General features: G+C 38.9%; 1 protein-coding gene across 1 annotated transcript in view; it reads left to right on the top strand.

The window, feature by feature from the left end:
• IFT88 (intraflagellar transport 88) overlaps positions 1-8,490 on the top strand; it is a 43,329-nt gene extending 34,839 nt beyond the window's left edge. The window contains exons 25-26 of the mRNA XM_031066088.1: positions 6,720-6,815; positions 7,494-8,490. Coding sequence (XP_030921948.1) covers positions 6,720-6,815; positions 7,494-7,615 — 218 coding nt within the window. The 3' untranslated portion in view covers positions 7,616-8,490. The remainder of the gene's footprint in view (positions 1-6,719; positions 6,816-7,493) is intronic.
• Positions 8,491-14,882: the final 6,392 nt, after the last annotated feature.

The raw sequence follows: 14,882 nt of genomic DNA, 5'->3' as shown, positions 1-14,882 counted from the left end.
CTTTCCAGCTCTATTTTGTAATTATCCCCACCCTCATTAATGAAAAAGGGGCATGTTTCAGGAGGGAGAGAGTAATTTAGCAAAAGAAGGTATACCTAATGCTGATGCTGAAAGGATGCTAAGACATGAATCCCATAAACTACCAGTTTGTCAGTATTTCTTTTAAAGACACAAGTATCTATGGAAAGTTGTCTTCCTTTTTTTCTTTTTTTCTTTTTTTTTTAATTTTAAAACAATAAGAAAGGGGATGAGAGGTTAAGAAGGATAAGTGTTGACCTAGAATTTGCCCTATCAGTAATTCTTAGATTGTTGAGCTTAACATATTCAAATATATGAAAGAGTTGAAAAAAAACATAGCTTGGGAACAAGTCTGTGTAAGAGCATGTTTGAGAAGTCTTCATTATACAAATTCAGTGCCAGTGATCCAGCCTTTCTGGAAATGACTTGGCAAACAAGCAAAGGTACAGAGAAGGTCCTGTACTGAGCCTAGAGTTAACTTCCTGCTGGGATTTTTAATTAAAAGTTGTGGTGAGCTGCACTACTTATATGTATTTTTAGAATGAGTCAAAGGCACTGGGCACATTTTAACTGGTAATGTTGGCTCTGGGGAGCCTTATCAGTGAAGAACCTGGACACTCACAGCATCAGATGTTAAGGACTGGGCTGTATTTTGTTCATATTTTACTGAGGATGACTAATAGAAACCTGAAGACCCAAACATTTTTTGTTGTCCAAAGCTTGGCTTTGTTCACCTGGGTTATGAGCTGTAGTTTCATAAATTCCTGTGCATGGCCTGTGTGAAGTATAAACATGGGTTATTTTATTTCATAATATTAGTATGCTTTTGATAAATTATCGACTTCAGAAGGAGAGAAAATAAAATAAATGTATACATTTTAAGGTTAGTCTTTACGAGTGGTGTTGCCAAGACCAAAAGGGTTCATTTTCCTGTACTGTGTGAGGGATTTGCCATCATTACTGAAGCCAGTGAAGCATGGAATCCTCCTTAGTTTAGTGCTTAGTAGCTAAATTGAAGTACTTACTAGCTAACTGAAGTCTTATGCATTCCAAATATTTTAAGTATGATGCCTGTTTTCTTTCTTTCCTCTTACCAGCTCACTGTCCTCATACTTGTAGCATTTCCATGAGATTTCCCCCCCCCAAGTATTTTGTCCCCATACAGTTATTTATATTAAGAGTATTAATAATTCAGGTTTCCTTGTTTTAGGAAATATGATCTAAAATTGCTTTTAAAGAGGAAGCTAAGAAGAAAGAGAACTAAGCCAGCAATGTTTGTACTTCATAGGGCATCCAGTCCTTTGCCAATATAAATTAAAACAGAAAGGTGTGTGAGATGCACCACAGCACAGTTTCAGCAATTTGATTGGTGTGTGCATGAATGGTAGACAGAATGGAACAGAGAGATCAAGAAAACTGACATGTATATATCAATGCCAGTTAAAGTCTGCTCTTGTCCTGAGAGAGAGAGACAAGCATTAAATCTAAAATCCCTACCCAAGATTGAACACATTTGTCACTCACTATAAAAAGGGAAATTTTCTTCTCCCCACAATTATCAGATTTATGGTTTTCAATCTTATTTGGGTTACACTCGAAGCAAATGACATTGAAACAGTCCTGTTAAAATTATTATTTTTAATTTTTCAAAGAAGAAAAAAAACCCAAAAACACAATACCATGAAACTTTGAAGGGAGCTAACAGTAACATCCGAGTTTAGGTAGTTCTCAAAGATTTTCTTTCCAATAATCTTTTCTTGTTTTCATACTCACTTTTTTGTGTTTTGCAGATACATGATCATAATATCCAGAACATAGCAGTTGGTGCACTGTGTTTTTTAACAACATAAGAAATTTTTCCTGATTGATAGCATAATGCCTTTATAAGAGTAGATAATGCAAAGTGTGACATTAAGGAGTCCATTCCTGTGGCAGTGTTTACTTGTCTCTGCATTTGCCCAGCTCTCTGAATGGGGAGTTCTGTGCTGGATGAGAGGAGCCGTGCAGTCTCGGACAGGAGCCCACAGAAGCAGTGTTGAATTCAGAAGATGAAAGGCTGAGTAATTTGCATTCTCCTTGTTACCTAGGCCTGTCAGGATGGATTTGGAAAATAAACCACATGGGAATAATTTAGGTGTCTTTTCCCTTTTTCATTTCACTGGTGACTGTGTCAGTTTGTCCATCCCCAAAGATTTCCCATATTCAAACACCCTTTACCATCCCAGAGGGATCTCCTTATATATTATGGAAATATGTTTTAGATGTTTGAGCTGTAGGCATCCCAGATAATCCTGACTGTGATAAAGATGAGATTTTCTTGTTACCCTGCAGCCAGGACGTGACAATCATTTATATTTGCTAGGCTTTGTGTGCCTGTTGATGGCTCATTAATTACAAGTGATTTTGGGATGGTTCCATTGGCTGTGTGTGAAGAACAGAAAAAAGTTTTCTTAATTAATGGAGAAGGGAAAATCTGTTGAAATTAAGAGAACATCTTAATCTGTTTTCTGCTCTGAACTCACCTAAGGAGTGAGCTGAACTGACACACCACAAACAATTTTCATTCAACAGAATTTCAAATCAAAATGAGCAGCAGCAAAGTTATAAATTTCATCTACTTCCCATGCTGTTTCACAGTTTTAATATATTATTCTGCCTTCTGCACTGAACTTACTCTTCTCTTTGGTCAAACCAATGCCAATTCTTCTCCAAAGATGGTGTCTTCATCCCAGATATGAAAGATACACCGAGCTGCACTTTAAACACATTCTGGATTTATTGGAGAGTTAGCCCACTGTGCTCTTTGTTTCATAAAGATTTTACAGAGGAGGTAGATGACCAAACAATCTTACCCTTTGATGTCTTTTCTTGATGAGTAAAATAGTACTAGAAATTCTGATTTACGTCCTTTGTGGTACTGGAGGAATTTCCAATGCAGTAGTGTCATCACTGTAATTGCAACTAGTTAGATTCCTCTAAAAAATAAATACAAATAGAATGGATTTTTTGGTTTGAAGTACACACAGGTATCATGTGACACAGGAAGTACAGAAACATAAATAATGGAGAATCTTTTTTGCTAAATATCACTACTTAAAATAGGACAATTACAAAATAGGATTATTTTTGCAGTATGTTGCATTATTCATTGTTCTGCCATATAAAATTGGTCATTTTTAAAAATTAGGTTTTATATTTTGATTCTTTTTAATTCCCATCCAAATTCTATGTGAAGGAATTAGTTCAAATCAGTTTTTGTAAAACATTGAACAACTCTAAATGAATGAAACAATTCTAATAGAATAATTTAAACATCCTAAATATAGTAATATGGCCATGACTTTTGAACAGATGAGAGGTAGGAATGCACTGTAAAAGATACCAGCATGCAAAGTGTATTATTTATGTCTTTGTATGCATAGTCCTCAGTTAAGGCTATTTAACAGAGACTGTGAGGGGAAGGTGATGTCAGCATGGTAATCCAAATCTCAAGTATTATGATTTTACAGAGTAAATGTATTTATAAATCAGATTTTATATTGACCAGCTCTGCTTAATCGGTTCCTGTTGCTTTTTCAACTGAAATCTGGGGCTGTGTTCCTGTGGTCACTTCATGTGTAGGTGTGCACATTGGCACCCCAAAATGAGTACAGTGGGGATGGCCTCTGTATGAACTACAGTAATAACTTAATAAAAGCCCAACAAGTTAATAAATAAGGACTAGGTATTCATTGCAGTGAGGATTTCCTTAGATACAGAGAGCGATTTAGTTCAGCAGTGGTCTTCCATTATTCAAAAGCTACTTTGAATTAGGTGCAGGTGTTTGTACAGTTAATACAGTAAAAGAGAGAAAATTAATTTGCAGTTTCAGAAATATCTACCTGCAGTCCTCTGATTGTAGGTACAATCAGACAGATGCTAACACTTAAAGCTGTGCTCTTAGTAGAGGAAAACGACAAATAAAATTTTTCATCCATGCGGTTATCTTTGTTTTCTTCTGTGTGTTACTTTAGTAGAAAGTTAATTTCATTCCTATAATTCAAAATGTATATAAGATCTTTTTCCTAGATGGGGTGAGAGCAGCAGGGAATGATGAGTAGAAATGGTAAAACTTACCTCCAAAAAGTATGTGTGTCTGTGGAAAAAATGCTTTAAAAACAACTCCTTCCCTGAAGTTTTCTTTACTGTAGGATGCCAAAATCCTGAAGTCTATATTGCAAGCTTATATTCCTTAACGTTGCCAAATTATGTGTGAATGAATACTAAATAAAAACATGTAGATGATTCTCCAAACAGAACTACAAAAAGTAGTTTCAAGATGATATTTAGACTTCTGGCAGATCATGTTATATGGTCAACAGAATTTTTAATAGCTGCCATATTGGCAGCCAAATCCTGTATCCCATGGCAAGAGTGTCAAGAAAAGCTCACCCCAAATGGCTTAACAGCTAGGGCATTCCTTGTGAAAGCTGGAGCTGTGGGTTTGAACTCCCTCAGGTGAAAGAAAGCATTGAGCCAGACGTCTCGCTTCCTGAGCTGCTCTCTGACATCTCCATGTAATGCAGGTGGTGTCAAACACCTTTACTTTCTTCTGGGTGCACTTTAAAATGAAAGGTGCTCCTCTTCCTCATTTTCAGGTATGCTCAGAGCATACTGCAGTCCACAGAGACTTGATGTGGTTTTGCATATTAGTCTAATTTAAACTAAATGTGAAGAACTAACCCGAAGGGTTGTTTCCCTTCACTCTTGCTGGATATATTGCTCATACAGAAGTAGGGTGAGCAGTGTTACTTTGCTGATCTACCTGAGAAAAGGTTTTCATTAGGTTTTTTAAATGTACCTGGTAAAACTTAAGGATCCTAGAACATCAAAAGAAGCCTCTGTTTTCAATTGTATGTTTTAGGGCAGTAAGATGTGCAGGTAGCTACCAGGCATCCTGTTAATCCCACCCAGTTTGGTTTGTGTATCATCTTTTTCTTCCTTCTTTCACTTCATATAAAGTCTTTCACCTTCCTCTGGTAGCATTGCTAGCACCCATGTGTTTTCCTCCTTCACAGCTGAAAACATTTGTAATGCCATTTTCCTCCTCTTTTATTTTCATTACATGCAGGTCTTCCTTTCTGGGACCAGCCACTTAAACCTGTGGAGTTTCTTCAACTGGTTATCTTCCCCTAGTGTAGTCTGCTGTATTGCTCCTGCTTTGCATCTCTTTACTGCTCCTTACCACTTCATTTATCATCATAAAAATTGTTTTCCATTATGCAAGACTGTGCCTATTTCTATCCTACTCTTTTTCTCATTGCTTATTTGTATTTTCCTCAAAACATTTTCATCCATGCCATCTCTGAAGGCCAGCTCTCACCTCCTTGTTGCACAAGCCTGTCCAGAGCCCACTCAAATCAAGGGGAGGCCCTTTTATAATTTCACAGCCCTTTAATTGAGTTTCTCTCCAGGAAATCTCGTTGTTTTCTCCCTGTTTCTTCAAATTCTTCAATTACTACTTCTTTCATGAAACCTGTCAGTGAGAATTGGTCCAAGGGATGTGGATGTACATTAAAATATGTGTTCCTTGCTTTGAAATTTCAACTGCAATATGTGTCTTGTGAACTTATTAACTGTTTGACGTGTGACTGTATGTATTAGATATTTCTTGGAGCAGAGACATCTTCCAGTTTAGGGTTGAGCAAACAGAAGTCTGTGGTAGTATTTATAGAAAGGTAATAATAATATCTTTTAAAATAACATTTGTAGTAAATAAGACAATGGAAATATGTTGCCAAGTTCAGAGTTTGTAATTAATGTTTGCTGAATGAAACCCATTTTTCCTCCTTACGATAGAAGAGTTTTAATACCGACATTGTTTGGTGTTGTAAATGAACATGTCTCTATTTGGCTGCACATCCTGCCTTGTAAATATACCAAGTCAAACTCAAAATGTTTTCTCCCAGGAGAAAAAATATTGCATAAAAATTTGTTGTAGCAGATGAGATTGAAAGCTTGCCACGAATGTGAGAAAGAGATTCAGAGGTGAAGAGAATATTTCAAGTGTCTGGAATACTGCTGTGGCAGGGGAATGTTAATCTGATGTTGTCCGGGCAGGAGGCAGCCCTTGGAGCCGACACATTCCTTGGGGCCCTGCTGCAAAGGGAGCTGCCAGCAGAGTGTTTACAGCGAGCTGCAGGGCCAGCATGGTCTGTACACATGGACTGAGCCTGCTGCCACGCAGACAGCACATGGCAAATATGCTCTTCTAATTAAAAGCAACTTAAGTGTTGCATTTAGCCTTGACAGTACTGAGCAGGTGGATCACACTGATGTGTTAGTAGGCACACAAACATAGGAAATGTCCAGTGTACATTGTGACAGTGTTTATATTTATCGTGCTTATTTTAACTCCAAAATGGGACTGTAATTTATAAGCAGCTGAAATGTCAGCATTCAAAGCAGAAATATTTTAATGTGTTTACTCCAAAGTCATAAGGCTGTATATATTTTTTAAAAAACGTTAACACACACATGTGTGGACACAGTGTCCACTGTGTTTTAAAGACCACTATTACAAATGAGTACTGTGTCTGCCATGAAAAGATGGTTTCATCCAAGTCCAGTTTGACAGATAGTAGTAGCTGAATTGGTGTTATTCTTGTATCGTGGTTTCACAGAACATAACAGCATGTTGTCTTTTTTTTTTTTTTCCCCAGATAGTGGTGGTATCAAAGGGGAAAGACTGAGTGCCAAACTGAAAGTTCTGCCTGGAACAAATGAACCCTATGAAGGTAGCAGCAGTAAAGAAATAGGCAAGTGGACATTTTATACCTTTTTCAATTTCATGGTCCTCAGGGAGAGGAGAAATAAGGAGAGAGGAAAAAATAGAAGTTGTTGGAAGAGTATGTAAAATTAGATAATTGGGGAAACTTTTCCCATGAAAATGAGGCTTTTGCCTCGTTGTTCAGAGCTCACTATAAAGTAATTGTAAATATTAAGAAATGTGGCCCTTGTTAATATTACTTTCAGTGTCTGTCTACTGTGTCCTTTAAGTCAGTTCTTGCCATTCTGCAGTCATAGGTTCTTCAATAAGACTGGATTTTCAAAGGGGTTTAAAAACTCAAATTCGTGTGGAATGTGGTACTTCCTAAAAAGCCATTCTTCAAACAAGTCATCAGTCTTGCTGTTCCTTGCACATTCCCAAAGTATTTTTCTCACTATAGTATAATAAGAGAAGTTTGTTAGAAAAAACACCAAGAGGCTTCCATCAGTGGAACTCTGGAACTTTGCTCTTATGCCCTGCCTCAGTTCCTGAATGTAGTGTTTTGTTCTCCTTCAGTGTTCACATGCTCTTTCTGGTGTGCATTTCAAAGACACAGATGCGTAGTGCTAAATCCTAATCTTGTATTTGATTTTGTATGCTTAAAACCAGCTAAAGTTAAAGCTAAAATAGTTTGTAACTGTTTCACATGTATTTATTTAAACCCTAGATGCCTCCTACGCAGATCCACTTGGCCCACAACCAGAAAGACCAAAAACAGCAGCAAGAAAAAGAACAGAGGAAGATGATTTTGCTGATGAAGAGCTAGGAGAGGATCTGCTTCCAGAATAGCATATGGGCCACTCATCTTTTTTTTAATCCTTGTAAAAGTTTTAGCTGAAAACCTTTTCATTCATAATGATTTTGTAGTGGAATTTTATAAACTATTTGTGAAATACTTTGAACATGTGGTACCTTATGTTAAAAACTTGGATTTGTAATTGCAGTGCCTTCTGTGATTGATTAAAAAAATAATGGTGAGGTTATTTTACTCATGCATAAGATCTACACAAGTACTCAAACACGTTGCAAGCTGTGTCAAAAACTGTATAAAGCTTTTGCTTTCAGAGATCCATACACTGATAATATTAAACAGAAAAGCCTCTAAAATTTCATCTTTCAATGCAGAATACCTCAAAGCAGTGCTTGTGAGGTTGTATCCTTCATCCAAAGCCAGAATTTGTTTAAGTGCTGTGAACTGACCTGAAAATGCTGAGTATGACCTTGGTCTTCCTCAAGGTCCCAATTCAGCGAATCACTTTGCACTGATACCAAAGAAAGCATCTTAATTTTAGCCTACTCTTAGATGAACTAGGACCATTTTGTAGTCTCTCAGCAAAATGTCCTTATTTTTGGGTTTTTTAAATTTTGAGTGGTCAGAGTTGTCAGGATTTCAGCCTAGTTTGTTCAGGATTGCTAATTAGATTGCAGCTTTTGAGTCTTATGTTGGAGACTGTGGCACTGATCACACAGTGGTAGTTTTCTACAGCCTAAGCTGAGTATGGGCAAAGAAGTTAGTTACAGAAATCACTATTTTGCTTATGAACTGGACAAGTTTGATCTGAAGTTACTGAGACCTGTTAAATTCCTGTAGTAGGAATTACTTTGGGGAGATGAAAAATATTAGTCAGATGTTCACAATTTCCTAATAAATACTTGCAAAACTAGTCCACTGAGATGGCTTGTTTTTGGAACCCTAGCATGAGTTTGGTTTAATGGTTAGACTTTTGAATTCTTGCATTTCAAAGTGCAATAACCATCTTCTGAAATTTTCAGTGCTCCTTCTCAGTGTTGCTCAGTGCTGCTCAGACTGTTTGCCAGTGACAGTGAAGAAGTCTGTTCGTATCTTCATGAAATGTTTTTTCAGGTTTTAGAAACGCTGCCCAGTTTCATAGGATGTCTGCAAGAAGTGTCCTGTGGGGTGTATGAGCTGCTTTGTGTGTAGCATGATTCCCATGGGACTGGAGCAGTGTTTCATCTGGGATTGCACTGCTTCCACCTGATGGTACGAGCAGAGTGTGTTCAGTGCTGTTTATGGAGCACCCCGAGGGGCTCACCAAAGAAAAAAGACAAGGTAAGCTCTGGGACTTGATCCTTCTAAGGGGTGCAAAAGGGCATGAGAAGGAAGTGGATGGCAGCTGCCTTATTTCTGCAAGTCTCTCTTGCCTGTTCCTCAGTCCTGCTGTATCTACTGCTCTGGTTGTAGAATGGCAGATTCCTGGATGTCAGGGTAGTTCTTTCTGTCAGGTTTAGTCTTGGAAGATTTAGACCACCAGGATGCAATGTGCCACCACGCAGGAGGGAGCATTTTCAGCTACAGACTGCAGTGGCATGAGGTATCTGAGTTAATGACAGTAAGAGACAATAAATGTGACCATGGCAGGGGGCGTAGATAAAGCTGTGAAACAGTGCAGAAGAGAAGGCAGGAGAGATACTGCCATGGTCTTCTAACATGGAGACATTTGAGTAGACTCCAGTGGGTTGCCCCTTGCTGGATGCCTGGCACCCACTGAAGCCTCTCACTTCCCTCTGCAGCAGGGCAGGGAGAGAAGATATAACAGAGGCTTCATGGGTTGAGATAAGGACCGAGAGATCACTCACCAAAGACCATCATAGGCAAAACAGATTTAAATTAGAGATACTAATTGAATTTATTGTTTACAAAATCAGAGCAGGATAATGAGTAGTAAAATAAACCTTCAAAATACCTTCCCCCCACCCCTCCCTTCTTCCCAGCTCTACTTCCTCCCACAGTGAGGCTCAGGGAGAGAGGGAATGGGGGTCATGATAGTTCCTTAGCCTTTCCCATTGCTCAGGGAGAGGAGTTGTTCCCCTGCTGCACCATAGGGTCTGTCCCATGGCAGACAGTTCTCCACAAACTTCTCCAATGTGAGTCCATCTCATGAGCAGCAGTCCCCCTCAAACTGCTGCAGTATGGGTCACTCTTCCCCAGGGCTGCTCCAGCATGGGCTCCTCTCCTCAGGGGCTTCCCACAGCATCACGGCCTTCTCTCAGGCATCACCTGCTCCAACATGGGCTCCTCCACGGGCTCCAGGTGGATCTCTGCATCCCTGTGGATCTCCATGGGTTGCAGGGTCACAGCTGCCTCACCACAGTCTGCACCAAGGGCTGCAAAGGAATCTCAGCTCCAGTGCCTGGAGCCCCTCCTGCCCCTCCTTCTGCACTGACCTGGGTGTCTGCAGGGCTGTCGCTCTCGTGTTCTCACCCTGCTCTTCTCTGGCTGCAATTACATCTGTGCAGGAACTTTTTACAAAAGTCTTCTTAAATGTGTTATCTCAGAGGCATTACCACCATTTCTGATAGGTCCAGCCTTAATCAGCAACACGTCCATTTTGGAGCCAGCTGCCATTGGCTCCATTGGACATCGGGGAAGCTTCTGGCAGCTTCTCACAAAAGCCACCCCTATAGCCCCCCACTACCAAAGTTTGGCCATGCAAACCCAATACAGCATCTAATCAACATTGCAATCACATAGGCATGTCCACGATAAAGTGGCATAAAGTACCAATAACTTGGGATACAGTTCACAACTTAGTCTGTAGAAACATTCCTGCCAGCATCAGAGAGATTTTGATCGGCAGCAGTTTCTTGATTCAGTTTGCCCAGATGCATAACTGTACATTGGGTAAAATTCTGTGGATTACAAACAATTGCACTTTTGTTCCAGCCCTGCACAAACTCAGGCAGTTCTGGAACGTGTTGTTTCCTATGTACAGACTCCCAGGGACTTCTGGAACATGCTGTTTCCTATAGCATGAGGATCTGATTATATAATGCTTTGGGTTATGATGAATTTGCATGTTATTTTGCAAGCACAGTTGAGCTTGTTCTGAACTGACAGAAAGCCATGTGATCTAGCTCCAACACCGGAATAATGAGTCCTGCTGACAGTCAAAATGATGTAGCCTAGGTTCATCCACTTCAAAGCCGTGTTCACTATGGCTGCATCTCTACTAGAACATTGTCAGGCAAGCCCAGAGCAGAGGAGGGGATGTGTACCCAACTGTTTCTGTAAGACCAGTAGCACAGCAGTGCACAGTAGCACAGTTTTGGACCATGACAATTCATCTCCCAGACAATTGCCTTGCGTGATCCAAAGGTAAGCCTGGGCCAGGAGCCATTCTTTGGAAGCAGCTTCAGTCCATCATCCTTTTTCTTTGGTGTAAGATGTTCTGTATGAGGGAACACAAGACTCAAGGACTGGACTCAAGGCCAAAGAGTGATCCCTGATGGAGATGAATACGACTGGGATCTCTTGAGAAAGAAGCTGCATGCACGTCTCCAAAGTGCTGGGTCACCATGTTGGAACGCCTCAGGCTGTCCCATAGCTGAGCACACCTGCGTGATTCAGGCAGCTCAGCTCTCCAAGGAAATGTGGAGTGCTTGTTTCAAATGGGTTATATGGGATTACTATGTGGATGGAATGTCCCTGACCCTGTCCTTAGCTGGCATTTAGCTCGGGTGTAGTGAGTTGTGTTCCCTGCTGCCATGTAGGATGCCCTTGGTCCTGAGACAGGTCTTAGAAACCACAGGAGTGAAAACCTGAATGAGCTAAATAGTTCTATTTTCATCCATGAAGTTCAAGGTTTTTTTCATTCTTGGTTGCACAAAACGGACTACATCTCCAGAAGCCACACACTGCAGGTACGTGCTTCCAGCAGCATTTAAACCCCATCTTGTCTTTATCATTGTGGAATGAGTCAATTAATAATTTGAGATTCCTGCTATTATATTAATTTATTAGTTTATGTTAGAAGAGCAGCAACATTAAACCTAGGAAAATGCTGACGCCCTTGAGAAACTGATTCATGAGGTATTTTAGCTTCTATTGTCATGAAAAGATCAATTACACAATAATTAAACAATCCTCAGTTGACCTCTTAGACTTGAGGTCTTCCTCAGGGTAGGAACTTTACATACCAAGTTACCTTTCTCTATGCATGTATGCAAAACATCTCTTTGTACAGCAGCCAATTAGAGTAGTATTTTATTTATTTCTGAACAAGCTTAGCTCTACAGCATCAAAACATTCTTAATTGCATATTTCATGTTTTTCTCTGAACTTCCTTTGTGAGATTACATTATTTATTACTTCTAAAACAAAGTTATTCAAGAGTAAAATAGGAATTGAAAATTGTACAAAGGTATAGTTAATAGAATCATAGATGGTTTGGGTTGGAAGAGACCTTAAAGATCATCCAGTTCCAACCCCCTGTTATGGGCAGGGACACCTTCTACTAGACCAGGTTGCTCCAAGCCCCATCCAACCTGACCTTGAACACTTCCAGGGATGGGGTATCCAAAATTGCCAATAAATAGTTTTATGATAAAATTTTATGATAAAGGGCTGTTTCTCTTGGTTCCTTTGCAAGAGCAGTATGAGATTAATCTCAGTAAGAGATTAATCTCAGCAGTAAGAAATTAATCTCATTTGCTAAGTTTTGATTATTCTTGATGTCAAGGACATGGATGATCAACTTTATGGTAAAAAGGCTATTTTTAACCTCTTTGCTCCTCAGTTTCCCCTTTGGCAAAATGAAGTCTTTGGAAGATTCTGCACTTCTTAAGAATTCACTTTTGCAAAGTTAAATTGCCTAACAACTGTAAAATATGCTGAGATGCTGCTGCAGAAGATGCCATGCCAAGGATGCTACAAAGTGGTATTACTGCAGGGAAGATGAATGGGACCAGAAGAGTTTGGGTGGCAGGTTATCTGCAAACAGAATGTGAGGCAGAAGGATATCTTTGAGAAGTAATTAAATTCTTTCTCTGAAAATTTATATCTGCTGGGGATGTCAGCTGAATGCTTGTTCTACCCAACAACTTGAGTTGTTCAACTTGAAGGTCTGTATGATGATTTTTAAAACCTTTTTCACATAATTGTTTCAGATAGAGACAGGATCTCATTAATGCTGTAGCAGGATGGGAATAAGCAGTTGGAATATGCCAGTGTAGGGCAATTCTGCCATTTTTTGACAAGCATATTCCTGTGGTATCATTGATAATGTTTGTCACAATAATATGATTTATTTATGTGTGAACCATAGTATCTGAAACCAGCTGTTGTGTGCCAGAGCAGCCATGGAAGACAACAACCCCAATCAGAAATGTCCTGACAATGCTGCTCCTTGGGGACTAATGTGTCTGGGAAGGGCTACATTTTTACATTTACTGTCAGGTTTTCACCATCATTCCAATGGTTCTGCAACAATTTTCCAAATTATCATAATGGTCTGATGATAACATATTTGGAAAAGGATTTTTTTTCTTCTGCTATGACACATTTTTCTCCAGCTGTTGGTAACAATGCAAGATTGAAGACACAAACCTGGTGTGTCCTTCATTAAACACATTTCAGTGTTTAACATGGCATGAAATGCTCTCTGATGAAATCAGGTGCAGAAAATGTTTCTTCTTATTTATATTAACTCACTAAAAATGTCTTTAGTGACATTCCACTTGCTGAGCTTAGTTTTCTTTGGAACATCCTGACTTTCTCATAGCAGAAATTTGTGGAACTGAACTTATTATCTGACACTGATCACTGTGGTGATAATCTCAGGAGAGAGGTAGATACCAGTCCCAAATATAAATATTGAATGACAATCTTCAGAAGAACATTTAGAATATTAGGTAAAGGGGAAAGACATAGTTCTGAATCCATTGATTGAAATATCCTGTATTACATCAAATTCAGGATGGATTTCATATTACTAAATATTTTTTCAATATTTCATTTGTATAGATATTTTAAATCCCTCTCAAATTCTAAGAAAATTCTAAATTAACACCAATGACAAAGATACTGGTTAGTAATTTCTTAAAGTAATGGAAGAACCTAAGTTGCCAAAGTGCGTTAGGGAATATTTTATTACTCAGATGTCTTTAGGGGAGACTATGCCACAAGAACTGGCATAGTATTCTGAGTTCCTCTGTAATGGAATCTCATTTGCTGAGTTCTGTGGTTCTCATTATTTGAATCTATGTGATTTTTCAAAAGACAATACAATGCAGCTATCGTACAGAATTAGAATATTGCCTAGATAAGACACAGAGCCTTAAATTCAATGGCAATTTAATGCCTGTGCCATTGTTTTGTTTTCATCCGCTCTGATTTTTTGAGGCCTCTCTCAGAAATGTTGATGTATATAAAGGAAGTACATAAAACATTTTGCAAAGCCAAATGTGACATCCTCATGCCATTCAGAAATCTGAAATTTCTGAAGACACTGATTGGTCTCAGGAAGAGTAATATAAAAAGATCTATGGTGATAAATATTTGCCATGTTGCCACATACACCACTCAAAGGTGGTGAAGTAAAAAAAGATGCATAGTCAGGGGTTAGACTGGATTGGGCTAAATGGACACACACCTTGTCCCAGTCTTTTGCCTGAGGATATGAGTGCAAAGGAGAGTTTGGAATTCAATTTAAAACTGTCCTTCCTCAGAACTGAAATCTGATTCAAATCCCACATAGGTAAAGGTCAAGACACTGCTAATAAGTGATACTGATCTGTGATGCATATGGCAAAAAAAAAAATCACTAAAAATCATAGTTAGATTGAACTGTATGACTTTTCAGAAACCACAAAATCAAGTCACTTCATTACATTTATGAATGCCAGACCATTCTGTTTCAACTCCAGCCTCTTTGGTGAAGTTGATGTCTTGTATTTCTGTGGTACCAAGTTGGGGTTTCTCAGTCTTTGTATGATTTATGATCCCATTTTCCCTTATTCCTAACCAGTATTTTCATATTTAACTATCCTTATCCTAAATGCCTCAATAGATGTGCAGGGCTTAATCAGAGCACATGAAATATTTGATTCAAGTGATGAATTCTAAAGTCTGTTTTTAATGCACACCATTTCAGTGGACCACATCTTTTACGAACCAGAGTACTATTTATATTCTTATTTTTGTGTGTTGTGCCAGAGACCATGATTATATTGTATCATGTGTTTTATTTAAAATTACAGAATAGGTGGAGAAGCCATTGGAGGTGAGACTCATCTCAACCTCCTTTAGGTAGGTACG

The sequence above is a fragment of the Geospiza fortis genome, unplaced genomic scaffold (genome assembly GCF_000277835.1).
Source record: "Geospiza fortis unplaced genomic scaffold, GeoFor_1.0 scaffold16, whole genome shotgun sequence".
Lineage (NCBI taxonomy): Eukaryota > Metazoa > Chordata > Aves > Passeriformes > Thraupidae > Geospiza > Geospiza fortis.
The sequence above is the reverse complement of the archived record's forward strand: the minus strand, read 5'-3'. Positions and strand labels throughout refer to the sequence as shown.